Raw genomic sequence first — 27,847 nt, 5'->3', positions numbered from 1 at the left:
TTATCTCAGACTCTCCCCCTTCCCTAGACAGTTGTCAATCACGCATGTAGCAGTCATTCCCAAAATAGGCAAAGACCCCCACTCATGTAAGAACTTTTGCCCAATTTCTCTCCTAAAAGTGAGAAATTGAGATATAAAAATCTACACCAAAATGCTTGCCGATAGATTAAACCAGGGGTCCCCAACCTTTCTTACCTTGAGAGCCACATTCCGCTATGAAAGTTGGTCGAGAGCCACAATGCAGATAAAGACGTAGTCAAACCAATTTACTAGTAAAAAACAAGAAACAAATGGAAGCTAACATGTAGTAGAACTTCAACAGTGCTATGAAACTTGAAAATGTCCAACTTAATAGTTCAGTGTGAAATCTGGCACTGCATGTTTTCTGCCAGTGTTTCAAAATCTGGGTTGTAATTAGTGAGAGCCATGCGCATGCAGTCATCCAGGTGTTCATCAGTCAAGCGAGATCTGTATTTAGATTTTAATATTTTCAGAGCTGAAAAACCTGATTCACAAAGATATGTTGATCCAAAGCAGGCATGCAGTCGTTTCGAAACAGATTTCAGAAGAGGGTACTTGCAGCGTTCAACTAATCTCCAGAAGTTATCCTCCTGAGACCTGGATTTGAGCAACAGATCAGTGTTCAATGTTATAATCTCATTTTCAAGTTGAGAGGTGTCCATTTGAAAAGCAGTTGCAATTTCTGATGAAATTACAGAAATATCAGTGGTCATAAATGGATTGGACATAAATAAAGCTATGGCTTCAACACAATGAAACTCTGAAAAACGTTTCTCAAATTCTTTGTTAAGTTTTTCACAACTTTCAAGGTAGACATTTTTATCAAATGGGGTGTTCTCCTTTAACAAATGTTGCAAACTTGGGAAATGATGAAACACACCTTTTTGTAGCTGAGTTTGGCACAATTTTAGCTTTTGTGTAAAAGCGTTTACTGCCCCAATCATTTCAGTTATTGTTTTGTCTTTACCCTGAAGCTCACGGTTGAGGTCATTTAATTTTGATGTTATATCAGTTAAAAATGCCAGGTCTGCCTGCCACTGGGAGTCTGAGATTTCAGCACAGAGGTCATCTTTCAGTTCTAAAAACTGAATGATTTCTGGTAAAAGGCTCTGAAAACGTTCTAACAGTTTCCCTCTGCTTAGCCAACGTACTTCAGTGTACAAAAGAAGGTCTTTGTATTGGCTATCAAGCTCTTCAAGAAAAGACTTAAAGAGTCTATGCTGAAGTGGTCTAGCTCGTATAGAGTTCACAATCTTCACAACTACTTTCATAACATGCTGGAAGTTAATGACTTTGGTACATAGAGACTCCTGGTGAATAATGCAATGATAATTAAGAAAGTGAGGAAAGTCATGGTCATTCCTGCATAATGTGACAAAACCAATTTTAGACCCAATCATTGCAGGTGCACCATCAGTTGTAATGGATACTAGCTTCTGGAGAGGTATGTTGTGCTCTTGTACATAAGTCTTGAAAGCAGTGTAAATATCTTCCCCTCTGGTTTTCTCCTTTAATGATATTACTGCTAGCAAATCTTCTTTTACACTCAGGTCTTCAAACACCATTCGTATATAAATGTTAAGTTGAGCTGTGTCGACTACATCCAAGGATTCGTCAAACTGCAAGCTGATGAAGTCACACTTTTCTAAGTCTCTCTTCAGCTGGTGACGTATATCTTCAGACATAGATTCAATTCTCCGAGTTATAGTGTTTCCAGATAGTTGAAGGCTTTTTATAGCAGAAATAATATCGGAGTTTTTCTTAAAATCTTGGAATAGTGAATCTGCGGCTGCAAGCATGGCATCTTTAACTATTTCTCCATCCTCAAATGGTTTTTTCCTTTGGGCAAGAATATGTGCAACTTTAAAGGATGCAATTGTAGCTGCTTTAGATTTATTGCGTGGCTTTCTAAATACAGCTTGTTGGGCAGTCAAAGCACACTTCAAATCTTCGACTTTTATCTTTCTTAGATTAGTGCCCTTTGGATATTCCTGGTCAAACTTCTTGTGTGTTGTTGTGTAATGACGCTCGACATTGCACTTTTTCCCAATGGATACAGTGGCCTGACATATAAGGCAGATACACTTGTCCCTAAAATGAGTAAAAAGATATTGTTCTTCCCATTCTTCATGAAAACTGTATGAGTATGAGCGCTTCTTTTTTTGTGAAGGACCTTCGTTAACAGAAGCCATGATTTGGATGGGTTCTGAACCTGAAATGTGGATGATAAATACTATCACAATGTGTAAGTCTCTGGTTAACCTATAAATATAGCTTTATAGCACATACTTTTGGTTCGGGTAAGGATCATTATTTCTTACCTCTGTAGAGCTGTTCTTTGCACGTTTCTATGCAGGAACTCTAGTCTTCTTTTGTAAGTGCTGCTGTTCACTGCCTCTTCCCCCAGATGCAGACCTTAAAAAAATTTGGATCCTGTAGCAGAGAGACAAGAATTTGTGTTATGAGTGTCCAAAACTGCACATTTAGATGAGCACTTCCCACTGCAATTAATACTTACCTCTGTAGTGCTTATTGCTGTCCTCTAATTTCCCAGTAATGGAGGGAAGTTGTTTCGACAATGGCGTCATTTTTTTTTTGTGCTTTTCATATTCCACGGCCATAGGAAAACCTAGAGAAGGCACAAATAATAACATGCAGATTTTCACTTTCACTCTGGTAACCAGGGTAAACATCGGGTTACTAAGCGCGGCCCTGCGCTTAGTTACCCGATGTTTACCCTGGTTACCAGTGAAGACATCTCTGGATCGGTGTCACACACGCCGATCCAGCGATGTCAGCGGGAGATCCAGCGACGAAATAAAGTTCTGGACTTTCCTCAGCGATCAACGATCTCCCAGCAGGGGCCTGATCGTTGGTCGCTGTCACACATAACGATTTCCTTAACGATATCGTTGCTACGTCACAAAAAGCAACGATATCGGTAACGATATCGTTATGTGTGACTGTACCTTAAGGCTGCATTCTATGAAGGTGGCTGTTATGTTTTTTTATCCCTATTACCCCAGAAATACTGACTTTTATAAATTTCGCGCCATACCTGTTTTGAGTCAGGGAGGTGTTTTCTCTCCGACTCAAGCACCTTGCATCCATTCATCATGCCCCTCTGGCCCCCGGGAGCCTCTGTGTCTCCTCAAGTCAGCGGCGCCTGTACTGTACAATCATTATTCAGGCATGCGCCATCCACGCTGCCCTGGAACTTACATCCACTGATGTACTGATATCGCACCTGCGTGTAGCAGAGGCCCCAGATCCCACCCTGCAGTGTGTTATGATTTTTTCACACTGCGGGGCTGGAAATCTGGTGCCTGCACAGCGAGTCTCTGCGCCTGTCCCCATCTCCATCCGCCTATTTCCGACGTATTACAGGTTCAGAGATCTGCACTAGACAGGCAACAGATTCAGCCCCGCAGGAGGCAGATGAGGACAGCCGCAAAGAGACTTACTGCGCAAGCGCCAGATTCCCAGCCCCATAGTGTGCATAAATCATAACCCACTGTGGGGTGGGATCTGGGGCCTCAGCTACATGCAGGCCTGATCTCCATACATCAGTGGATGTAAGTTCCAGGGCAGCGCGCACGGCGCATGCCCGAAAAATGATTGCACAGCGTAGGTGCCGGTGACGTGAGGAGACAGAGGAGGCGGCGCCCGGGGGACTGAGGGGGATGATGGATGGCAGCGAGGCGCTTGAGTCAGGGGGAGAAAACTTACCTCCCTGACTCAATACAGGTATGGCGCGCAATTATATTTGTATTTCTGCATTACTCGTGATAAAAAAACATAAGAGCCACCTTCAGAGAATGCAGCCTTAGGGTACCGTCACACAGTGGCATTTTGATCGCTACGATGGTACGATCCGTGACGCTTCAGCATCGTAACAATATCGCTCCAGCGTCGTAGACTGCTGTCACACTTTGCAATGTACGACGCTGGAGCGATAATTTCATGACGTATGTGCGATGTAGAAGCCGTTGGTTACTATGCGCACATCGTATACGATATCTGTTACAGTCGGAAATGGCGGACACAACACTGCAAAAAACGTTACATGTAACGTTTTTTGCAGCCGACGGTCCACCGCAACACGACGCAACCGTCGCACAACGGTTGCGAAGTGTGGCAAAGCGTCGCAATGCGTCGCTAATGTTAGTCAATGGAGAAAAAACGCATCCTGCTAGCAATTTTGCAGGATGCGTTTTTTCACCTAAACGACGCATAGCGACGTGCAGTGCACAACGCAAGTGTGAAAGTAGCATAATACGCGATTCAGCACTTGATATTGGGGGGTGATGTCTGTTTCGGTGTCTGCCCGCACTATCTTCCCCTCAAATAGAATCAGCGCCCCTGGGGAATGAGATTATATGAAATGCAGACGTCTGTGATCCCGGAATCCTACAGGACAGGTAATGTCATTATATTGACATCCAACGAAACTACTGGTGACCCTGTGCCATAAACTAATATTGTGCGGTCATGTGACAGGCTCCAGAGATAATGAGGCTCCCTGCACATTTGGAGGCCAGCGCACATAATATGGGGGCCAGGAGCATGTGAAGTACCTGTATCAGAATGTCACACAGACCCGGACATTGCAGCGATTAATGGTGCAGTACAAAGTCTTGCGAGATTTGTGAAGTCTCGCGAGACTTTGTGCGACTTTAACAGATCACAGTGACCTGCTTCACTGCCCAGGAGTGAATGCAGTTGCTGACGCAGGACAGGGCAGGTATTGCAAGCGGCGGGGCGGCTCCTTTCTCACATAGCAGGAGCAGGTGGCGGGGCGGGTATTATACACAGCGGGGCGGGTATTACAGCCGGCGGGGCGGCTCCTTTCCCCACATACCAGGAGCAGGTGGCGGGCGGGTATTAACGCAGCGGGGCAGGTATTAAAGCCGGCGGGGCGGCTCCTTTCCCCACATACCAGGAGCAGGTGGCGGGCGGGTATTAACGCAGCGGGGCGGGTATTACAGCCGGCGGGGCGGCTCTTTGGGGACCTTTTTTTCAGTGACCATCGGCGAGCCACATGCCTGGAGCAGGCGAGCCACATGTGGCTCGCGAGCTACGGGTTGGGGACCCCTGGATTAAACCCTTATCTCACTAGTCTGATCAACCAAGATTAGGTTGGATTTTTTCCAGGTAGGGAGGCCCAACATTCTAAATATTCTCAGACCCACAAGATTCCCCTCATGAGTCATGATCCTTTCACTTGATGCGGAAAAGGCTTTTGACAGGATCTCCTGGTCTTGCCTTTCCCCATCAAAGCACATCGGAATATGCCCGTCCTTTACTTCTGAGATACTTGCCCTTTATAATTCCCCATCTGCTAGATTAAAATTAATGGCACATTTTCAGAGTCCTTTTCCATAAACAGTGGGACTCGTCAGTGTTGCCCATAGCTCCCAACCGTCCCTCATTCTGCGGGACTGTCCTGATTTTCAGGCTTAGCCCCGCAGTCTCACACGGGACTCTGCTTCTCCCGCAGACAGCTGGAGAAGCAGCCGACATGCCCCCTTGCATGAGGCCATGCCACTTCCCCTGCAGTCTGTTTTTCTTCCAGTGTGCGCGGTACAGCTCAGAGGGAGAGAGATGGGACATTTTTGAGGTACGTATCATGGAGGGGGTGTGTGTGTGTTGGTGCTGAAATCTTTGCCTGCATTGTAAGCAGAGCTGCTGGGAGTGGGACACATCTACAGCCGGGAGCCCCGACTGTACACTGGCATCTAACACCAGGGCTCTTACCTGCTGGACACAGCCTGGGCGTCAATGTAAGCAGCAGTGGTGCTAATGCCTGGCTTATCCTGCATGGAATGAGTGGGGCTGAGCATGGTGGGATGGACACTGACAGCCTCCTCTGTTACTGGCCTCTGCTGCTGTGATTGCAGATCGACGTATCAGGTATGGAGAAGTCTGTGCAGTACTACAATGTGAGTGGAACCGTGTGTGTACGAGGTGTATGAAGCGTAGCCGCGTGTGTATGAGGTCTACAGATCGGATCCGCATGTGTACGAGGTGTGGAGAGCCACGAGTGTATGAGGTATACGGATTGGAGCTGCGTGTGTACGAGATGTATGGATCGGAGCTGCGTGTGTACGAGGTGTACGGATCGGAGCCGCGTGTGTATGAGGTGTACTGAGCATAGCCGCATGTTCTACGAGGTGTACCGAGCGGAGCCGCGTGTGTACGAGGTGTACCGAGCGAAGCTGCGTGTGTACGAGGTGTATGGAGCGGAGCTGCATGTGTACAAGGTGTATGGAGCATCATGTGGAGCCATTATACTGTACGCAGCATCATGTGGGACCTGTTGTGAATTCTGTTATCGAACTCCCTCCTGTGGTCATGAATGGTACTTCGGCGAGTTCTGTCCATGGACTCCCTCTGTGGCTGTGAGTGGAGCTGCTGGTTCTGAGGTTCCTTCCACAGGTGACTTAGTTTATTCTTTGGCTGGCTGCTCTATTTAACTCCACTCAGATCGTTACTCCATGCCAGCTGTCAATGTTCTTGTACTGGTTCAGTTCGCTCTTGGATCTTGCTGGTGACCTGTCTACTCCAGCAGAAGCTAAGATCCTGCTAGTTAATTATTTGTACATTGTTTTCTTGTCCAGCTTGCTATCATGATTTTGCCTTGCTAGCTGGAAGCTCTGGGATGCAGAGTGGCACCTCCGCACCGTGAGTCGGTGCGGGGGTCTTTTTGCACACTCTGCGTGGTCTTTTTGTAGTTTTTGTGCTGACCGCAAAGATACCTTTCCTATCCTCAGTCTGTTTAGTAAGTCTGGCCTCCTTTGCTGAAACCTGTTTCATTTCTGTGTTTGTGACTTTCATTTTAACTCACAGTCAATATTTGTGGGGGGCTGCCTTTTCCTTTGGGGAATTTCTCTGAGGCAAGGTAGGCTTTATTTTCTATCTCTAGGGCTAGTTAGCTCTTAGGCTGTGAAGAGGCGTCTAGGCAGAGTTAGGTACGCTCCACGGCTATTTCTAGTGTGTGTGATAGGATTAGGGATTGCGGTCAGCAGAGCTCCCACTTCCCAGAGCTTGTCCTGTGTTAGTTTAACCATCAGGTCGTTCCGGGTGCTCCTAACCACCAGGTCCATAACAGTACAGCTGGCCCAAAGTGTTAATGCATCTCAATAGAGGGATAAGAGAAGTTCTGAGACCATTTTTTTTTCCTCTGCAGTGTGTTTTGTCTTTCTTTTCCCCTTAACCTCTGGGTGGTTCAGGACACAGGTGTAGATATGGACATTCAAGGTCTGTCCTCTTGTGTGGATCATCTCACTGCAAGGGTACAAAACATTAAAGATTTTGTGGTTCAGAATCTGATGTTAGAGCCTAGAATTCCAATTCCTGATTTGTTTTCTGGGGATAGATCTAAGTTCCTGAATTTCAAAAATAATTGTAAACTGTTTCTTGATTTGAAACCCCACTCCTCTGGTGACCCCGTTCAACAAGTAAAAATCATTATTTCTTTGTTGCGTGGCGACCCTCAAGACTGGGCATTTTCCCTTGCGCCAGGAGATCCTGCATTGCGTGATGTAGATGCGTTTTTTCTGGCGCTTGGATTGGTTTATGATGAACCAAATTCAGTGGATAAGGCAGAGAAAATCTTGCTCGCTTTGTGTCAGGGTCAGGATGAAGCGGAGGTATATTGTCAGAAGTTTAGAAAGTGGTCTGTGCTTACTCAGTGGAATGAGTGTGCCCTGGCGGCAATTTTCAGAAAGGGTCTTTCTGAAGCCCTTAAGGATGTCATGGTGGGATTTCCCACGCCTGCTGGTCTGAATGAGTCTATGTCCTTGGCCATTCAGATCGATCGGCGCTTGCGTGAGCGCAAAGCTGTGCACCATTTGGCGGTATTCTCTGAGCATAGGCCTGAGCCTATGCAATGTGATAGGACTTTGACCAGAGCTGAACGGCAAGAACACAGACGTCGGAAGGGGCTGTGTTTTTACTGTGGTGATTCCACTCATGCTATCTCCGATTGTCCTAAGCGCACTAAGCGGTTCGCTAGGTCTGCCACCATTGGTACGGTACAGCCTAAATTTCTTTTGTCCGTTACTCTGATTTGCTCTTTGTCGTCCTATTCTGTTATGGCATTTGTGGATTCAGGCGCTGCCCTGAATTTGATGGACTTGGAGTTTGCCAGGCGCTGGGGTTTTTTCTTGGAGCCCTTGCAGTATCCTATTCCATTGAGAGGAATTGATGTTACGCCTTTGGCCAAGAATAAGCCTCAGTACTGGACTCAATTGACCATGTGCATGGCTCCTGCACATCAGGAGGAGATTCGCTTTTTGGTGTTGCATAATCTGCATGATGTGGTTGTTTTGGGGTTGCCATGGCTACAGGTCCATAATCCAGTATTGGATTGGAAATCTATGTCTGTGTCCAGCTGGGGTTGTCAAGGGGTACATGGTGATGTTCCATTGCTGTCAATTTCGTCTTCCACTCCTTCTGAAGTCCCTGAGTTTTTGTCGGATTACCGGGATGTATTTGATGAGCCCAAATCCAGTGCCCTACCTCCTCATAGGGATTGCGATTGTGCTATTAATTTGATTCCTGGTAGTAAGTTTCCTAAGGGCCGACTGTTCAATGGGCCTACAACGCGGTTTACCATCAATACCGGCGTTTAAAAACTATCCAATGATGTCATACAGAAGGGGACGCAATCTGGGTGATAGCTTGGTGAGATCGGATATTGGGTCATCTAAGAGCTCCTCAATTCAATCAACTTTGAGCACACCCAGACTTGGAAATTTTCCATGCCTGGGTTGTGCGAGCTGTAACAACATGCTTAAAGGGGAATTCTTTTATCACCCTCACACGGGGAAGAAAATTTACCTAAAGGAACGTTACACTTGTTCATCGAGCTTTGTTGTGTACATGATTACGTGTCCGTGCGGGTTAGCTTACGTGGGGGAGACCACGATGGAGGTGCGGGCACGAATCAGTAAACACAAGAGCACGATACGTACAGGTCTTACAGATTTGCCGATCCCCAAACATTTTTTGGATAATAAACATTCTGTCAACCAATTACGCTTTAGGGTAATAGATAGTGTTCCGGTTCTGAGGAGAGGAGGAGATAGATTATCGTTGCTTAGGAAGAAGGAAATGAGATGGATTTACTCATTGGGGACCTTACAACCTGGAGGTCTTAATTTGGATTTTAATTTACAGGTTTGTATTCCTAAGTAATTCTCTCTCTCCTTAGTTATGGCATTTTTCATCGGTATTTTGTTTTTATAGTGTCTTTGTTTTTTATTCATTATGTTTTTATTGAATTGATTATACAATGTCCCCTTGTTTTTCGTCTTCAGTTAGTGTAATTCTAATGATCTATTTGGTCAATGTTGCTATGACGCACAGCTATACTCACCAGGATGCTTCTGAGTTCTCTGCGGTCATGTGGCTTGCCGTGGTGTGTCGCAGGATTGTGATGTAGCCATGATGTATGATATAAGCGGTTGCCTGATTTGTTATTCAGGGCTTTATTGGAAGCATGATAAGGCTGGATAGGCTGGTTGAATTTTGGCGCCAACTACAGAATGGATCCGGATTGGATAAGAGGATCGCTGTAATGACTGTTTCATTGGAACCTTGTAGCCCTGGTTACAGGTATGCCGGAACCTAATTGGTTGGACGAAATATAAACACTGCAGCAATATTATGGTATATGCTTCTCTGTTTTGATTTTCTTTGTTTCTATGCTGCAGACATTGTGTGTATCTATTTTAACGAATTATATGTTGTTTGATTGATGTTATTTTTTGTATTTATATATGTAATTAGTGGCTGGTTGGTGATTGGTGCCCTGTGTGGTATCCACACCATTTAAGCCGACACTTTGTACTGTGTTACATGCTTGAAAAAGACCAGGCTACTGGTCGAAACGTTGCTTTTACATGGACCAATAAAGTTTCCCTTTGATACTACGACACCCGGCTGGAGCGCTGTTCATCTTTCTTTGGACTATTTGATATATCCAGGTTGGTTCCCTGGACAAGGAACGAGCACCCGTTTGTGTGAGTGCTGTCAGCCCAACCTTTTTTCTACTACATGTTCAATTTATCTGTGCCAGAGCACGCCACTATGCGGAGTTATATAAAGGAATCCTTGGAGAAAGGGCATATTCGCCCGTCGTCATCTCCGTTGGGAGCAGGGTTCTTTTTTGTGGCCAAGAAGGATGGTTCTTTGAGATCTTGTATTGATTACCGCCTTCTTAATAAGATCATGGTCAAATTTCAGTACCCTTTGCCGCTGCTGTCTGATTTGTTTGCTCGGATTAAGGGGGCTAGTTGGTTCACCAAGATAGATCTTCGAGGGGCGTATAATCTTGTGTGTATTAAACAGGGTGATGAATGGAAAACAGCATTTAATACGCCCGAGAGTCATTTTGAGTACCTGGTGATGCCATTCGGGCTTTCTAATGCTCCATCTGTGTTTCAGTCCTTTATGCATGACATCTTCCGAAAGTACCTGCATAGATTCATGATTGTATATTTGGATGATATTTTGGTCTTTTCGGATGATTGGGAGTCTCATGTGAAGCAGGTCAGAATGGTGTTCCAGGTCCTTCGTGCCAATTCCTTGTTTGTGGAGGGGTCAAAATGTCTCTTTGGAGTTCAGAAGGTTTCATTTTTGGGTTTCATTTTTTCCCCTTCTACTATCGAGATGGACCCTGTTAAAGTTCAGGACATTTATGATTGGACTCAGCCGACATCTGTGAAGAGCCTGCAGAAGTTCCTGGGCTTTGCTAATTTTTACCGTCGCTTCATCACTAATTTTTCTAGTGTTGCTAAACCGTTGACTGATTTGACCAAGAAAGGTGCTGATGTGGTCAATTGGTCCTCTGCGGCCGTAGAGGCTTTTCAGGAGTTGAAGCGTCGTTTTTCTTCTGCCCCTGTGTTGTGCCAGCCAGATGTTTCGCTCCCGTTTCAGGTCGAGGTTGATGCTTCTGAGATTGGAGCAGGGGCTGTTTTGTCTCAAAGAAGTTCTGATGGCTCGGTGATGAAACCATGTGCCTTCTTTTCTAGAAAGTTCTCGCCTGCTGAGCGCAATTATGATGTTGGCAATCGAGAGTTGTTGGCCATGAAGTGGGCATTCGAGGAGTGGCGACATTGGCTTGAAGGAGCCAAGCATCGCGTGGTGGTCTTGACGGATCACAAGAATTTGACTTATCTCGAGTCTGCCAAACGGTTGAATCCTAGACAGGCTCGATGGTCGCTGTTTTTCTACCGTTTTGATTTTGTGGTTTCGTACCTTCCGGGCTCTAAGAATGTGAAGGCTGATGCCCTTTCAAGGAGTTTTGTGCCTGACTCTCCGGGTGTTCCTGAGCTGGCGGGTATTCTCAAAGAGGGGGTTATTTTGTCTGCCATCTCCCCTGATTTGCGGCGGGTGCTGCAGAAGTTTCAGGCTGATAGACCTGACCGTTGTCCAGCGGAGAAACTGTTTGTCCCTGATAGATGGACTAGTAGAGTTATCTCTGAGGTTCATTGTTCGGTGTTGGCTGGCCATCCTGGAATCTTTGGTACCAGAGATTTGGTGGCTAGATCCTTTAGGTGGCCTTCTTTGTCACGGGATGTGCGTTCTTTTGTGCAGCCCTGTGGAACTTGTGCTCGGGCTAAGCCCTGCTGTTCTCGTGCCAGTGGGTTGCTTTTGCCCTTGCCGGTCCCGAAGAGGCCCTGGATGCATATTTCCATGGATTTTATTTCAGATCTCCCTGTCTCTCAAAGGATGTCGGTCATTTGGGTGGTTTGTGATCGCTTCTCTAAGATGGTCCATTTGGTAACCTTGTCTAAATTGCCTTCCTCCTCTGATTTGGTGCCATTATTTTTCCAGCATGTGGTTCGTTTGCATGGCATTCTGGAGAACATCGTCTCGGATAGAGGTTCCCAGTTTGTTTCGATGTTTTGGCGGTCCTTTTGTGCTAAGATGGGCATTGATTTGTCTATTTCTTCGGCTTTCCATCCTCAGACAAATGGCCAAACCGAACGAACTAATCAGACTTTGGAAACATATCTGAGATGCTTTGTTTCTGCTGATCAGGATGATTGGGTGTCCTTCTTTCCTTTGGCTGAGTTCGCCCTTAATAATCGGGCCAGCTCGGCTACTTTGGTTTCGCCTTTTTTCTGTAATTCTGGTTTCCATCCTTGTTTCTCTTCAGGGCAGGTTGAGCCTTCGGACTGTCCTGGTGTGGATTCTGTGGTGGACAGGTTGCAGCAGATTTGGACTCATGTGGTGGACAATTTGACATTGTCCCAGGAGAAGGCTCAACGTTTCGCTAACCGCCGGCGCTGTGTTGGTCCCCGACTTCGTGTTGGGGATTTGGTTTGGTTGTCTTCTCGTCATGTTCCTATGAAGGTTTCCTCTCCTAAGTTTAAGCCTCGTTTCATTGGTCCGTATAAGATTTCCGAAGTTCTCAATCCTGTGTCATTTCGTTTGGTCCTTCCAGCTTCTTTTGCCATCCATAATGTGTTCCATAGGTCGTTATTGCGGAGATATGTGGCGCCTATGGTTCCCTCCGTTGATCCTCCTGCCCCGGTGTTGGTCGAGGGGGAGTTGGAGTATGTGGTGGAGAAGATTTTAGATTCTCGTATTTCGAGACGGAAACTCCAGTACCTGGTCAAGTGGAAGGGTTATGGTCAGGAAGATAATTCCTGGGTTTTTGCCTCTGATGTTCATGCTGCCGATCTAGTTCGTGCCTTTCATTTGGCTCGTCCTGATCGGCCTGGGGGCTCTGGTGAGGGTTCGGTGACCCCTCCTCAAGGGGGGGGTACTGTTGTGAATTCTGTTATCGAACTCCCTCCTGTGGTCATGAATGGTACTTCGGCGAGTTCTGTCCATGGACTCCCTCTGGTGGCTGTGAGTGGAGCTGCTGGTTCTGAGGTTCCTTCCTTAGGTGACTTAGTTTATTCTTTGGCTGGCTGCTCTATTTAACTCCACTCAGATCGTTACTCCATGCCAGCTGTCAATGTTCTTGTACTGGTTCAGTTCGCTCTTGGATCTTTCTGGTGACCTGTCTACTCCAGCAGAAGCTAAGTCCCTGCTAGTTAATTATTTGTTCATTGTTTTCTTGTCCAGCTTGCTATCATGATTTTGCCTTGCTAGCTGGAAGCTCTGGGATGCAGAGTGGCACCTCCGCACCGTGAGTCGGTGCGGGGGTCTTTTTGCACACTCTGCGTGGTCTTTTTGTAGTTTTTGTGCTGACCGCAAAGATACCTTTCCTATCCTCAGTCTGTTTAGAAAGTCTGGCCTCCTTTGCTGAAACCTGTTTCATTTCTGTGTTTGTGACTTTCATCTTAACTCACAGTCAATATTTGTGGGGGGCTGCCTTTTCCTTTGGGGAATTTCTCTGAGGCAAGGTAGTCTTTATTTTCTATCTCTAGGGCTAGTTAGCTCTTAGGCTGTGAAGAGGCGTCTAGGCAGAGTTAGGTACGCTCCACGGCTATTTCTAGTGTGTGTGATAGGATTAGGGATTGCGGTCAGCAGAGCTCCCACTTCCCAGAGCTTGTCCTGTGTTAGTTTAACCATCAGGTCGTTCCGGGTGCTCCTAACCACCAGGTCCATAACAGGGACCATTATACTTTATGGAGCATCATGTGGGCCATTATACAGTATGAAGCATTGTGTAGCCATTATATAGTATGGAGCATCATGTGTGGCCATTATACAGTATGGAGCATCATGTGTGGCCATTATACAGTATGTAGCATCATGTGTGGCCATTATAGATTATGGAGCACTGTGTGGCCATTATACAGTATGAAGCATTGTGTGGCCATTATATAGTATGGAGCACTGTGTGGCCATTATACAGTATGGAGCATCATGTGCGGTCATTATACAGTATGGAGCATCATGTGTGGCTATTATACAGTATGTAGCTCTGTGTGGCAATTATACAGTATGAAGCATTGTGTGGCCATTATATAGTATGGAGCATCATGTGTGGCCATTATACAGTATGGAGCATCATGTGTGGCCATTATATAGTATGGAGCACTGTGTGGCCATTATACAGTATGGAGCATCATGTGTGGCCATTATACAGTATGGAGCATCATGTGTGGCCTTTATACAGTATGGAGCATCATGTGTGGCCATTATACAGTATGGAGCATCATGTGTGGCTATTATACAGTATGGAGCATCATGTGTGGCCATTATATAGTATGGAGCATCATGTGCGGTCATTATACAGTATGGAGCATCATGTGCAGCCAATATACAGTATGGAGCATCATGTGTGGCCATTATACAGCATGGAGCACTGTGTGGCCATATTTTTTGTGTATAATTATTCTTTATGAAACAGTGTGATCAGCAGTGCTAAATGGGTGTGGTTGGGATGTGGATATGGGTGTGACTAGTTATGAATGAGTGTGGTCAGAGGCATGGTCTAAAACTTTCTCCCTCTTTCCCATCTTCAAAACTTGGGAGGTATGGTGTTGCCCCTTATCCCATGTTCTGTATATATTATTCATGAAGGATCTTTTCCAACCTGGATATAAATGAAATTAAGATCCTCCATTCTATATATGATCATCTTTCCACCATCTCTTTCAACTCCCTCAACTGACCTATCCATCAAAATCAATGGCTTGACTCTGACCTCTCCTACAAATCTGAGACTCAAGCCCTTTCCCCTTCCTGCCTACTCCAACTCAAAAATATCTCCCAGATCCACAGATTCCACAACCATGAATCTGCAAAAACACTGGTGCATGCCATCATCATCTCCTGCCTCAACTACTGCAACCTCCAGCTCTGTGGCCTCTCTTCTAACACTATCGCACCCATCCAAACTGTCTCCCCACTATTTCCTGGCTTCTCCCCTCTGTCAATCCCTACATTGGCTCCCCATTGCCCAAAGAATCCTGTTCAAAATCCTAAGTTTTGCAAACAAAGCGATTCAAAACCTGTCTCTTCCATGCATCTGTAACCTAGTCTCTTGATACTTACCTGCATATAACCTCCAATCATCACAAGATCTCCTTCTCTACTCCCTTTTTATCTCATCTTCCCACAATCGCATACTAGATTTCTCCCATAGATCCCCTCTACTCTGGAACTTTGTATCTCAATATATCATACTCTTGCCTACCATGGGAACCTTCAAAAGGAACCTGAAGAAATACCTCTTCCAACTAGCCTACAACCTACATTAACCATTGCTCCACCATACCGCTGCACATGCAGCTCTACACTCACCTATGTATTCTCACCCATCCTTTGTAGTCTGTGATCCCTCACAGATAGGGTCCACTCTCCTCCAGTAGCAGTCTGTGACTTGAATTTTTTCAGATTATTATACTTGTTTTTATTATGTATACCCCTTTTCACATAAATAGTACAATAAAAATCTACTATATAATTGTCTAAGGGTCACTTCCGTCTGTCTGTCTTTTTGTCTGTCTTTCTGTCTGTCACAGATATTCATTGGTCGCGGCCTCTGTCTGTCATGGAAATCCAAATCGCTGATTGGTCGTGGCAAAACAGCCACGACCAATCAGCGACCGGCACAGTCCGGAGGCAATATGGCCGCTCCTTCCTTCCCGCAGTCAGTGCCCGATCCGTACTCCCCTCCCGTCAGCCCTCACACAGGGTTAATGGCAGCGTTAATGGACGGCGTTATGCCGCGGTGTAACGCACTCCATTAACGCAGCTATTAACCCTGTGAGACCAACTTTTTACTATTGATGCTGCATATGCAGCATCAATAGTAAAAAGATCTTATGTTACAAATAATAATAATTTAAAAAAAAGGTTATTCTCACCCTCCGACGTGACGTCCTGTCCTCGCAGTGCAAGCGGCAGGTTCCGGTGCAAAGGATGCTATGAGAGAAAGTCCTTCCATGACGTCACAGTCATGTGACCGCGACTTCATCACAAGTCCTGCGCTCATACCAACCCTGGGACCGGAAGCTGCCGCGTGCACCGCACACAGACGCCAGGACTACAAGAGGCTCTTCAGAAGGTGAGCATGTGTTTATTTTTTATTTTAAGTCTTTTTTCATCTGTCACATACGTGGCTGGGAAATATACTACGTGACTGGCCAATATACTACATTTCAAAAACCTGACCAGCACATCCAAACATAGACTAAGTGTAAACAGGTGCTGAACCTAGAGTCGCCAACTCGTATATAGTTAAGTAAATAAGGCAGCACACTGCAGCGCTAAAACATGTAAACTTGAAAACACGAAATTTGAACTGCATTACTGCACTAGAAATATGAAAAATGAGAGCTTTTAGCGCATAAAAATGGCCAATTTTATGTGTACCTGGTAGAGGTAAGGCAAGTTTAGGACCTGGTATAAGAGAGATGCCGTAAAGGGGCTACCAGGTACACATAAAATTGGCCATTTTTATGCGCTAAAAGCTCTCATTTTTCATATTTCTAGTGCAGTAATGCAGTTCAAATTTCGTGTTTTCAAGTTTACATGTTTTAGCGCTGCAGTGTGCTGCCTTATTTACTTGGCCAATATACTACGTCACTGGGCAGTATACTACGTGTCTTTGCTGTATACTATGTGGCTCTGTGCTGTATACTACTTCGCTGTGCAATATACTACATGGCTGGGCAATATACTACGTGACTGGGCAATATACTATCTGATTGGGCAATATACTACATGACTGGGCAATATACTACGTGACTGGGCAATATACTACGTGGCTGGGCAATATACTATGTGGCTGGGCAATATACTATGTCACTGTGCAATATACTACGTCTCTGTGCAATATACTACGTGGCTGGGCAATATACTACGTGGCTGGGCAATATACTACGTGGCTGGGCAATATACTACGTGACTGGGCAATATACTACGTGGCTGGGCAATATAGTACGTGGCTGGGCAATATACTACGTGACTGGGCAATATACCAGGTGACTGGCCAATATACTACGTGGCTGGGCAATATGCTACGTGGCTAGACAATATACTACGTGGCTGGGCAATATACTATGTAGCTGGGCAATATACTACATGGCTGGGCAATATAGTACCTGACTGGGCAATATACTACGTGGCTGGGCAATATACTACGTGGCAGGGCAATATACTACGTGGCTGGCCAATATACTACATGGCTGAGCAATATCCTACGTGGGCTGTGCAATATACTACGTGGACATGCATATTCTAGAATACCCGATACGTTAGAATCGGGCCACCATATACTAAATAATAATAATACTGAAAGGGAGTCGAGTAGACCGTACAGTAACCGATATTTTGAAAAAACTGCACAATTATATTATTTCTACTCTGGGAAATTGATAACGCGTTAGTGGTGTGTCAATAATTTTGGGAAATGTTTGTACTCCAAGTTGCGTCTCCTTCATGTGTGTTGCCTGAAGCAATAGGGCTCCCAGACTGGCAGGCCTGCAATTACTTTCAGTCAACTATCTGTGTTACTATCCTTAAATTTGTATAACATTTGTGGTATACCAAGCTGATATTTGTTCCACTTGAGTGTGGCTGCTCAAAAATGATGTTTATGCTGTTGCATGAGGTATCAGGGCTCCCAGCACAGCAGGCTAACACCGGTCCCTCACTCACCTCGTCTTAATTTAAACTTAAATTCAAAGCTGCAAATGATGGCACAGACCCTGACCCTCATACCTCATGCATGGCGCATGGCTGACTGCTGCTGTGCCATTATCAAGTCTGTACTGTGGGTCAAGTGATGCCATTTTTCCGGGTGTCTTCCCCTAATTTGAACTTTTTGGGCAGCTTTTTGCCCCCCACCCCCCCCCCCCCTACCTCCGAAGGTGTTGTCTATGCTTTTGGGTTGGACTCCCAAATCTAATAGCGTTCAGGTATGTTCGGCAAACCATTCGGCGAACATCTAAACGCTCAACGAATCGAACAGAACTGAACCTTGAAAGGTTCGCTCATCACTAGTAGCAAGGATTCAGCAGGGAGGTTACCCAGTAATCTGCACTGGTGACAATACGGGCCAATCATCTGGCGTTGCACAGGCACTGCAGAATGTATTGGTTCATGTGTGACAGGCGGCCCAAAGGCAACAACAAGCTGTCCTCAATGGGAGGGGTATCGTCTGGGTCCTTACTATCAACCGAGACATGCTCCCATGATGTCCTTGAGCTCCTTTGAAAGCCACCCTGCTGTCAACACGGCTGTTCCTCCTTCTCCCCCAAAACTATCCCCAGGCTTGACACTTGGGTACCAGGCAGCTGTTATTACAACAACCCACCCTTTGAACCATATGTGGACAACAAGCCTGATAGCATTGAAAATGGTCCCTGTTCCACCTGCTAATTTTCTTCCTGTGCCACTACCTTATGCATCCTGACCTGAGGTATTCTTTCCAGAAGTCATATAAGTGATATAGTAACACTGATGATAGTGCCATCATTGCAGGACATGTTGCAGTGCAACATGGCACACACATTCCACACAGAGGCCCACTCATTGGTGGTGAAGTGGGGTTGTTCCGCAGAGCCACGTGCCTGCTGCAGATAAAACTCTACTATTGCCTGCTGCTGCTCGCACAGCCTCTCCAGCTTATGCAGGCTGCAGTTCCACCTTGTTGGCACGTTGCATATGAGGCAATGAGCAGGAGGACATAAGTGACACGGCAACACAGACAGGCGAGCAGCAGCAGGGTGAGAACTCTGAAAGTGCGCAGACACTGCATACACTTTCACCAGCAGATCAGATATATCTGGGTAGTTTTTCAGGATGCTCTGCACAACCAAATTAAGCACATGCACCAGGCAAGGGCTGTGCGGCAAACCAGCTAGGCCTAGAACCACTACCAGATTTTGTCCGTTATCGCACACCATCATGCTGGGCTTGAAGTGCAGTGACACCAACCACTTATCTGTCTTCTCTTTGATCCCCATCCACACCTTCTGCGAGGTGTGGAATCTGTCCCCCAAACAGATCAGTTTCAGAACCGCCTGCTGCAGTTTCCCCCTGCCTGTTCTCAAGTTAGTGGTGCAGGACTTACTGTGAGCGAATGATGAGATGGCGGAGGCAGCGGAGTAGGAGGAAGAGGCAACCTTGGCAGAAGAAGGTCCAACAATCCTCATTGATGGTAGGACTTGTACTACAATGCCTTCAACCTCTGGCCCAGCTGCCATTAGATTTAATCAGTGGGCAGTTAGGGAGATGAAACGCCTCGGCCTGTGCTTACTGAGCCACATACAGTATCAGTGGTCATTTGGACCTTGCCACTAATGGCGTTGCACAGTGCATACCTGATTTCATTCTCCACATGTATACACAGGGCTGGGACAAACCACCTGGAAAAGTAGTATCAGCTGGGAACAACATACTGCGAGACAACCACCGCCATCAGTTTTTTAAACTGTCCATCTCCACCAGCTGGAATTGAAGCATTTCGAAGGTGCGTAATTTTGAAATATTGTCATTCAAGACCATGGCTTGTAGGTGGCTAGTGGGGTATTTCCTCTTTAACTTTAAGGTTTGGGAGATGGAAAGCTGAACACTTCCATGGGACAGTGTGGAGAAGCTTGGTGAGACTGGTGGTGGTGATGGTGCTGTCACACCCTCCTTTTGCAGGGAGGCTGGAGGCCCTGTTAATCTTGAGCGGGAGGAAGAGGCTGAGACCACAGCAGAAGAGGGAGCAGAAGGAGGCTGTCATCTGTCATGCTTTTAACATGTATACTCCACTGCAGCTGGTACTCAGATATCAGATGCCTCATCATGCAGGTGGTGCTCAGGTTCAGAACATTTATGCCTCGCTTCTGGCTCTTACGGCATAGCGTGCAAACCACCAGTGTCTTGTCGTCAGCACATTGGCTTAAGAAATGCCATGCCAGGGAGCTCCTTTGAGCTGGCTTTAGTGTGGTCATTTCCATGGCACAGTGGACAGTAGCAGCCGACATATTGGCTAGGGACTGGCGACTGTGCATTTTCAACCTGCACCCTCTTTTGTTGTGCTGCTGGTTCTGCATTACCACCTCCTCTTTCTTCCAAATGAGTCACTATGATGGTCTTCACTCCATGTGTGGTCTAGGAAATCATCATTCCCAGATTCATCTTGCACCTATTGTGCACTCCTGCCCAATTTGCCAGTCTGTACACTGCAGAAACACAAAACAGTTAATCCTCAACTTCAGAGATGTAAACATCTCGGTTTGGACAATGTTATTGGTTTTTTACTCCTCTTTCTTCTTCCTCCAAACACGGTGAGTGGAGCTGATAACAACATTTTATTTTTTGGTCTCATATGACCACATGACCTTCTCCTATGCCTCCTCTGGACCATCAAGATGGTCATTGGCAAACTTCATAAAGGCCTGGACATGTGCTGGCATGAGCAGGGGGACCTTGCATGCAGGATTTAAATCCATGACGGCATAGTGTGTTACTAACAGTAATGTTTGAGATTGTGGACCCAGCTCTCTTCAGCTCATTGATAATTTTCTCCAGTGTGGTTCTCATCTGATTCCTGATTTTTCTCAGAATCAATGTTACCCCACGAGCCGAGAGCTTGCATGGAGCCCCAGACCGAGGAAGATTGACAGTTATCCTGTGTTACATACTGTACATTTTCTAATAATTGTGCCTACAGTTGTTGCTTTCTCACCAAGCTGCTTACCTATCATCCTGTAGACTTTCCCAGTCTTGTGCTGGTCTACAATTTTGTCCCGGATGTCCTTAGCCAGCTCTTTGGTCTTGGCCATGGTGGAAGGGGAGTTAGAGTGTGATTGATTGAGTGTGTGAACAGGTGCCTTTTATACAGGTGACAAGTTCAAACAAGGGCAATTAATACAGGTAATGAGTGCAGAGTAGTAGGGCTTCTTAAAAAATAACTAACTACTCTGTGAGAGACAGAATCAGTTGGTTGGTAGGTGTTAAAGTAGTTATTTCATGCAATAAAATGCCGTTTAATTACCGTATATATTCGAGTATAAGCCAACCCGAGTATAAGCCGAGCCCCCTAATTTTGCCACAAAAAACTGGGAAAACTTAATGACTCGAGTATAAGCCTAGGGTGTGAAATGCAGCAGCTACCGGTAACTGTCAAACGTAAAAATGGATATCAATAAACGTAAAATTAATTGAGACATCAGTAGGTTAAGTGTTTTAGAATATCCATATTGAATCAGAAGCCCCATATAATGCTCCATAAAGGTTAATAATGGGCCCATAAGATGCTCCATAGACACATTTGCCCAATATAATGCTGCACAAACGTTGATTATGGCCCCATAAGATGCTCCATACAGACACTTGCCCCATATAGTGCTGCACAAACGTTGATTATGGCCCCATACAGACACTTGCCCCATATAGTGTTGCACAAACATTGATTATGGCCCCATACAGACACTTGCCCCATATAGTGCTGCACAAACGTTATTGCCCCATAAGATGCTCCATGCAGACACTTGCCCCATTTGCTGTTGCTACATTAAAAAATAAAAAATCACATACTCACCTCCCCATCGCTCAGGCCCCCGGCAGTTTCAATATTCACCTGACTTTGTTCCAGCACCGCTCCATCTTCAGCGTCTTCTGCACTGACGTTCAGGCAGAGGGCACGCACTAACCACGTCACCGCGCCCTCTGAAATGAGCGTCACTGCAGAAGATGCTGAAGACGGAGCGGTGCCGGAACAAGGAGCAGGTGAATATCGAGCAGCGCTGCGCTCCCCTCCCCGTTATACTCACCTGCTCCTGGCGCTGTGCAGTCCCAGTGGATCGTCCCCCATAGGGCAGTGGGGTACTCGGTACCGGGTCCTTCGGTTCTCAAGGGGGATGTCACGGTGGCTGACCCGATCCGTGGCCCTAGGGACATCCGTATTAAAAGGGAAAGGTCTTTAAAGGGAAAATGTTCATGATGCCACCTGTGGTATTCAGTCAGGGTGACCGACGCTGCTTAGGGATCCACTGGGGTGATGTTATAGCAGCTAGATGGTATACCTTCCCACAGGTGAAGTGTGTCCCCAGGGCTTCCCAGAGTGTAGATGGTGGATGGTGTCAGGCGCAGTGAAGAACGAGGACACAAGGGTGCAGTCTCTTTACCTTTTTACGGAAGGCTTCAGCATCCACAGTCCAGAGCACCCTTATCCAGGTAGAAATCAGTAGCCTTCCTCTAGCGCCTGGGTGTTGTAGTACGTTATTGCTGAGCCTTTCATAAGGTCCTCACAACTATTGTAGATGTCCTAGATGTTATGTCTCTCTCTGTCCCCCAGATGGATAGGAAAAACCGGCATGACCCGTGGCGTGAGGCTTTTTACAGGGACTCTATCACGCCCCAGCCTCTCATGGGTGCCACCTTGCCTCCTGGGTATAGGGCGGGCAGGTAACGTGGAATTAGCTGTCCTGCCGGTCTCTGGAGCAAGGCACAAAGAACTGTTGCTCCCTCGGTGTTCCGGCTACTGGGATCCTGCGCATCAGAAGGAGGCAGCCTGTGTAGGGCAGAACTCCTTCTGGTTTCCTCTCCTTTTGCTATGACTTCTTCTCACTCTCTACAATATAGTTCTCTGTTCGTGTCTCTTTCTGGAAGCTGCCGCACTTGGGGCAGGCGCAGCTCCGTGGCCTTCTGTCTAGACCTCTGACAGGATCCCACCCCTGTCAGGGACCAACTGCCTGAGCCAAGCTCAGTCAGCGTCTGTCTAACTTTCTATCCAGACCACCAGTTTTACCTAATTGTGAAGAGTGCCCTAATAAATAGGAGCATAGCTCCGCCTGGTGGACTGGAGTATGAAGTGTGTTGTGTGTTGGTGTTACCTGGTAGAGAGATCTCCTTTATTGTCCCCAAATGTAACATCACTCCCCCCTAGAAGAGAATGACATTACTGCAACGACCAGGACCCTGGGGCGCTGCGCCTGCTTCCCCAGCGCTGCAGTTTCTTCCTGTACTGAGCAGTCACTGTTACCACTCACTACAGTAATGAATATACGGCTCCACCCCTATGGGAGGTGGAGCTGCATATTCATTACTGTAATGAGCAGTACCATGTGACTGCTCAGTACAGGAAGAAGCTGGGGTGCCGGGCAGCCAGGGACCTGCAGGGACCGCGCCAGGAGCAGGCGAGTATAATTATTCAGCCCCCGCTCCCCCTGGGTATGACTCAAGTATAAGCCGAGAGGGGGACTTTCAGCCCCCAAAAATGGGCTGAAAATCTCGGCTTATACTCGAGTATATAGAGTATTTAAAAATCATACAATGTGATTTTCTGTTTTTTATTTTTAGATTTGGTCTCCCACAAGTGAAGTGTACGTACAATAATAATTACAGAACTCTATTCTTTGCAGGTGCAGTGTGTGTAGTTTACTGTACATGTATTTATTGAATTAATGAATAAATAAATAATTTTTAAAAATAGCATTGGGTCCCCTTTAACCCCTTTCTGCCAGCTGACGGAACAGTACGTCAGCTGGCAGATCCCCTGCTTTAAGGTGGGCTCCGGCGGTGAGCCCACCTCAAAGCCACGACATGTCAGCTGTTTTGTACAGCTGACATGTGCGCGCAATGAGCGCGAGTGGAATCGCGATCCGCCCGCACCCATTAACTAGTTAAATGCCACCGTCAAGCGCTGACAGCGGCATTTAACTAGCGCTCCCGGCCGCGCGGCCGGTAGTGCTCGCACTGCTGACCCCCGTCACATGATCGGGGGTCAGCGGTGCATTGCCATAACAACCAGAGGTCTCCTTGAGACCTCTATGGTTGTTGATGGCCGATTGCTTTGAGCGCCACCCTGTGGTCGGCGTTCAAAGCAACCCTGCATTTCTGCTACATAGAGGTGATCTGTCCATCACCTCTATGTAGCAGAGGCGATCGAGTTGTGCATGCTTCTAACCTCCTATGGAGGCTATTGAAGCATGCCAAAATTTAAAAAAAAAGTGATTAAAAATATAAAAAAATAAAAAATATATAAAAGTTCATTGAAGCATGCCAAAATTTAAAAAAAAAGTGATTAAAAATATAAAAAAATAAAAAATATATAAAAGTTCAAATCACCCCCCCTTTCGCTCCAATCAAAATAAAACAATTAAAAAAAAATCAAACATACACATATTTGGTATCGCCGCGTTCAGAATTGCCCGATCTATCAATCAAAACAAAGGATTAACCTGACTGCTAAATGGCGTAGCGAGAAAAAAAATCAAAACGCCAAAATTACGTTTTTTTGGTCGCCGCGACATTGCATTAAAATGCAATAACGGGCGATCAAAAGAACATATCTACACCAAAACGATATCATTAAAAATGGCAGCTCGGCACGCAAAAAATAAGCCCTCACCTGACCCCAGATCACAAAAATTGGAGACGCTACGGGTATCGGAAAATCGCGCAATTGTTTTTTTTAAGCAAATTTTGGAATTTTTTTTCACCACTTAGATAAAAAATAACCTAGACATGTTAGGTGTCTATGAACTCGTAATGACCTGGAGAATCATAATTGTAGGTTAGTTTTAGCATTTGGTGAACCTAGCAAAAAAGCCAAACAAAAAACAAGTGTGAGATTGCACTTTTTTTGCAATTTCATCACACTTGGAATTTTTTTTCCGTTTTCTGTTACATGGCATGGTAAAACCAATGATATCGTTCAAAAGTACATCTCGTCCCGCAAAAAATAAGCCCTACATGGCCATATTGACTGAAAAATAAAAAAGTTATGGCTCTGGGAAGGAGGGGAGCAAAAAACGAAAATGAAAAAGCGGAAAAAGCTCCGGGGTTAAGGGGTTAATCTTCCTAACCTGCTGAGGGAAAGCTGACAGCTGGGGGCTGGTTTTATTATTCTAGGTAGGGGCCAATATCCATGAATCTTCCCAGGATATTCTCTCTGTGCATCTTTATTACTTTTGACTACCGGGTTAGTAATGAGGAGGTCATTACTAACCCCTGGACTTGGTGTTATCGGACATAAAACAGCTGACATCAATCCCAAAACTATTACCCCCCTTGCCAATGCACCAGAGCCAGTGGGAAGAGCTGGGCAAAGCACCAGAATTGGCGCATCTAATGGATTGGCATCTAAAGATGTCTTCATGTTTTTTTATTCATGTTTTTACTACTTTTTTTTATTGCTATACCATTTTGATCATTGTAAGGAAAAACTGCAGTAAAACACTGAAAGCATTGACAGACTGTGTTAAAAAACACATCAATGATCCAAAAAAATACAAGGAAATCTGCAGCAATCTCACTCATTTTGCTGATAATGTAAAATGCTAGTGGATTTTTACATGAAAAAAACATATTAAAAACACTGTGTGAATAAAACCAAAGGGTGGACAAACACAGTCAACCAGGGTTGTCCCCTTCTAAGAGACTTTACATTGCAGTAGTTTCATTGATTACCATATATACTCGAGTATAAGCTGTGATTTTCAGCCCAAAAAATGGGCTGAAAGTGCCCCTCTCGGCTTATTCTCGAGTCATGGTCGGCGGGGGGGGGTCGCCGGTGAGGGGGAGTGACGACTGTCACATACTCACCTGCTCCTGGCACTCCTGACACGGTCCCTGCATGTCTCATGGTCTCCGGCAGCTTCTTCCCCTGTTCAGCGGTCACGTGGTACCGCTCATTAAAGTAATGAATATGGAATCCACTCCAATAGGGGTGGAGCCACATATTCATTACTGTAATGAGCGGTACAAGTGACCACTGAACAGAGGAAGAAGCTGCCGGTTCCCGGAGACTATCCGTCCGGGAGAAGCTGCCAGGGACCGTGCCGGGAGCAGGTGAGTATTTCATATTCTATGTAAGAAGATGCGGCAACACTCACCGGTCCTGTGTGGTCCAAGTTTTATTGATAACACACAAACATGATATCTTCACGGCATCGGGAAACAGACGAACAGGGAGGTGAGCAGGATGTGAAACGGCCGTCGTCACATCCTGCTCACCTCCCTGTTCGTCTGTTTCCCGATGCCGTGAAGATATCATGTTTGTGTGTTATCAATAAAACTTGGACCACACAGGACCGGTGAGTGTTGCCGCTTCTTCTTACATAGTACCAGTGGCGTGACTTGTTTCCAGCGTGCACCTCGACCGGAGAGTCGGACCCATGAGAAGTGACACGCACACTGTGTATATCGCTGTCAGTTAAGGAAGGGCTGTGCGGCGACTTTTGCTCTAGATTGCCTTGAGTATTTCATATTCGCCTTTCCTTGTTCCACCGCCGCCCCATCTTCTGCGTCCTCTGCAGTGACTGTTCAGGTCAAAGGGCGCAATGATGCATTAGTGTGCGCGCCACCCTATACCTGAACAGTCACTGTGGAGAGACGGGGCGCTGAGGAGCAGCGAGCAGCAACGAGAGGTGAGTATGTCATTTTGTTTTATTGCAGCAGCAGCATTACATGTGGCACATTGTTATATGGAGCATCTATGGAGCCATAATGAACTGTATGGAGCATTACATGTGGCGCATTGTTATATGGAGCATCTTATGGGGCCATAAAGAACTGTATGGAGCATTATATGTGGCACATTGTTATATGGAGCATCTATGGGGCCATAATGAACTGTATGGAACATTACATGTGGCACATTGTTATATGGAGCATCTACGGGGCCATAATGAACTGTGTGGAGCATTATATGTGGCACATTGTTAAATGGAGCATCTTATGGGGCCATAATGAACTGTATGGAGCATTATATGTGGCACAATGTTACATGGAGCATCTATGGGGCCATAATAAACTGCATGGAGCATTATATGTGGCACATTGTTATATGGAACATCTTATGGGGCCATAATGAACTGTATGGAGCATTATATGTGGCACATTTTTATATGGAGCATCTTATGGGGCCATAATCAGCATTTGTGCAGCATTATATGGGCCAAATATCTGTATGGAGCATCTTATGGGGCCATAATCAGCATTTGTGCAGCATTATATGGGGCATATTTTAAAATGGAGCATCTTATGGGGCCCATCATTAATTTTAAGGGAGCATTATATGGGGCGTATTTTGTATGGAGCATCTTATGGCGCCCATCATGAACTGTATGGAGCATTATATGGGGCTCCTGATTCAATATGGATATTCAAAAACATTTCACCTACTGATGTCTCAATTAATTTTACTTTTATTGGTGTCTATTTTTATTTTTGACATTTACCGGTAGCTGCTGCATTTTCCACCCTAGGCTTACACTCGTGCCATTAAGTTTTCCCAGTTTTTTGTTGCAAAATTAGGGGTCTTGGCTTATACTCGGGTCAGCTTATACTCGAGTATATACGGTATATTATATACCATTGATGGTGAACCTATGGCACATGTGCCAGATTGAGCACGCAGAACCCTCCCTGTGGGCATGCTCAACTTTGTCGTTCTGCATAAGTGTACCAGGGCCAGGGGGTGAGGAGCACCTACCTTAGCTAGATGTGTGTCCGAAGATGCACGCACATCCACCTGAAATGTATTGCAGTGTACAAACTTACCAGGTCCATGTGCCGCAATACACCCGGTTTGCCAATCAGAGGCCAAGCCAGCTCACATCGGCATGCTTTCAACTGGGCGCATAGCAGTGACGTCATGCACCCCTGTCGCTTGGATGCTGAAGTCAGCTGCCAGCTTCAGAATATGTCGCGTTGGGGGAAAGGAAGGAAAGTTGAACAGGGGCAACGGCAGGATGGGGAACATTACCAGGGTGGGGGCATATATACCAGGATGAAGGACATATACAAGTATGGAGGCATATATACCAGGATGAAGGGCATGTACCAGGATGAGGGAGCAAACACAAGGATGTGGGAACATATACAAGGATGGGGGAGTATGTTCTAGAATGGGGGGGAATATACATGGGATGGGGAGCATATACATGGAATAGGGAGCATATGCAAG

General features: G+C 45.9%; 1 protein-coding gene across 1 annotated transcript; it reads right to left on the bottom strand.

Moving 5' to 3' along the window:
• Positions 1-356: 356 nt before the first annotated feature.
• Positions 357-20,717, bottom strand: LOC138637792 (general transcription factor II-I repeat domain-containing protein 2-like). The gene is made up of 3 exons (XM_069726714.1): positions 20,633-20,717; positions 2,540-2,650; positions 357-2,233 (listed from the first exon to the last, which is right to left on the bottom strand). Exons 1-3 carry the CDS (start codon positions 20,715-20,717, stop codon positions 357-359), a joined length of 2,073 nt encoding a protein of 690 aa, XP_069582815.1.
• Between the last annotated feature and the right edge of the window lie 7,130 nt (positions 20,718-27,847).

This window comes from Ranitomeya imitator, chromosome 5 (assembly GCF_032444005.1).
Source record: "Ranitomeya imitator isolate aRanImi1 chromosome 5, aRanImi1.pri, whole genome shotgun sequence".
In the NCBI taxonomy this organism is placed as follows: domain Eukaryota; kingdom Metazoa; phylum Chordata; class Amphibia; order Anura; family Dendrobatidae; genus Ranitomeya; species Ranitomeya imitator.
Note: the sequence above shows the minus strand (reverse complement) of the source record. Positions and strands in the feature narration are given on the sequence as shown.

What these genes read in the sequence shown, in the direction of transcription:
- LOC138637792 (XM_069726714.1), bottom strand. Translation starts at nt 20,717, where the DNA reads ATGGCCAAGACCAAAGAGCTGGCTAAGGACATCCGGGACAAAATTGTA. An exon ending in GAAAGTCTACAGGATGATAG is followed by an intron (nt 2,651 to 20,632) that starts GTAAGCAGCTTG and finishes TGCCTTCTCTAG; the next exon opens with GTTTTCCTATGGCCGTGGAA. An exon ending in CAGCAATAAGCACTACAGAG is followed by an intron (nt 2,234 to 2,539) that starts GTAAGTATTAAT and finishes TCCACATTTCAG; the next exon opens with GTTCAGAACCCATCCAAATC.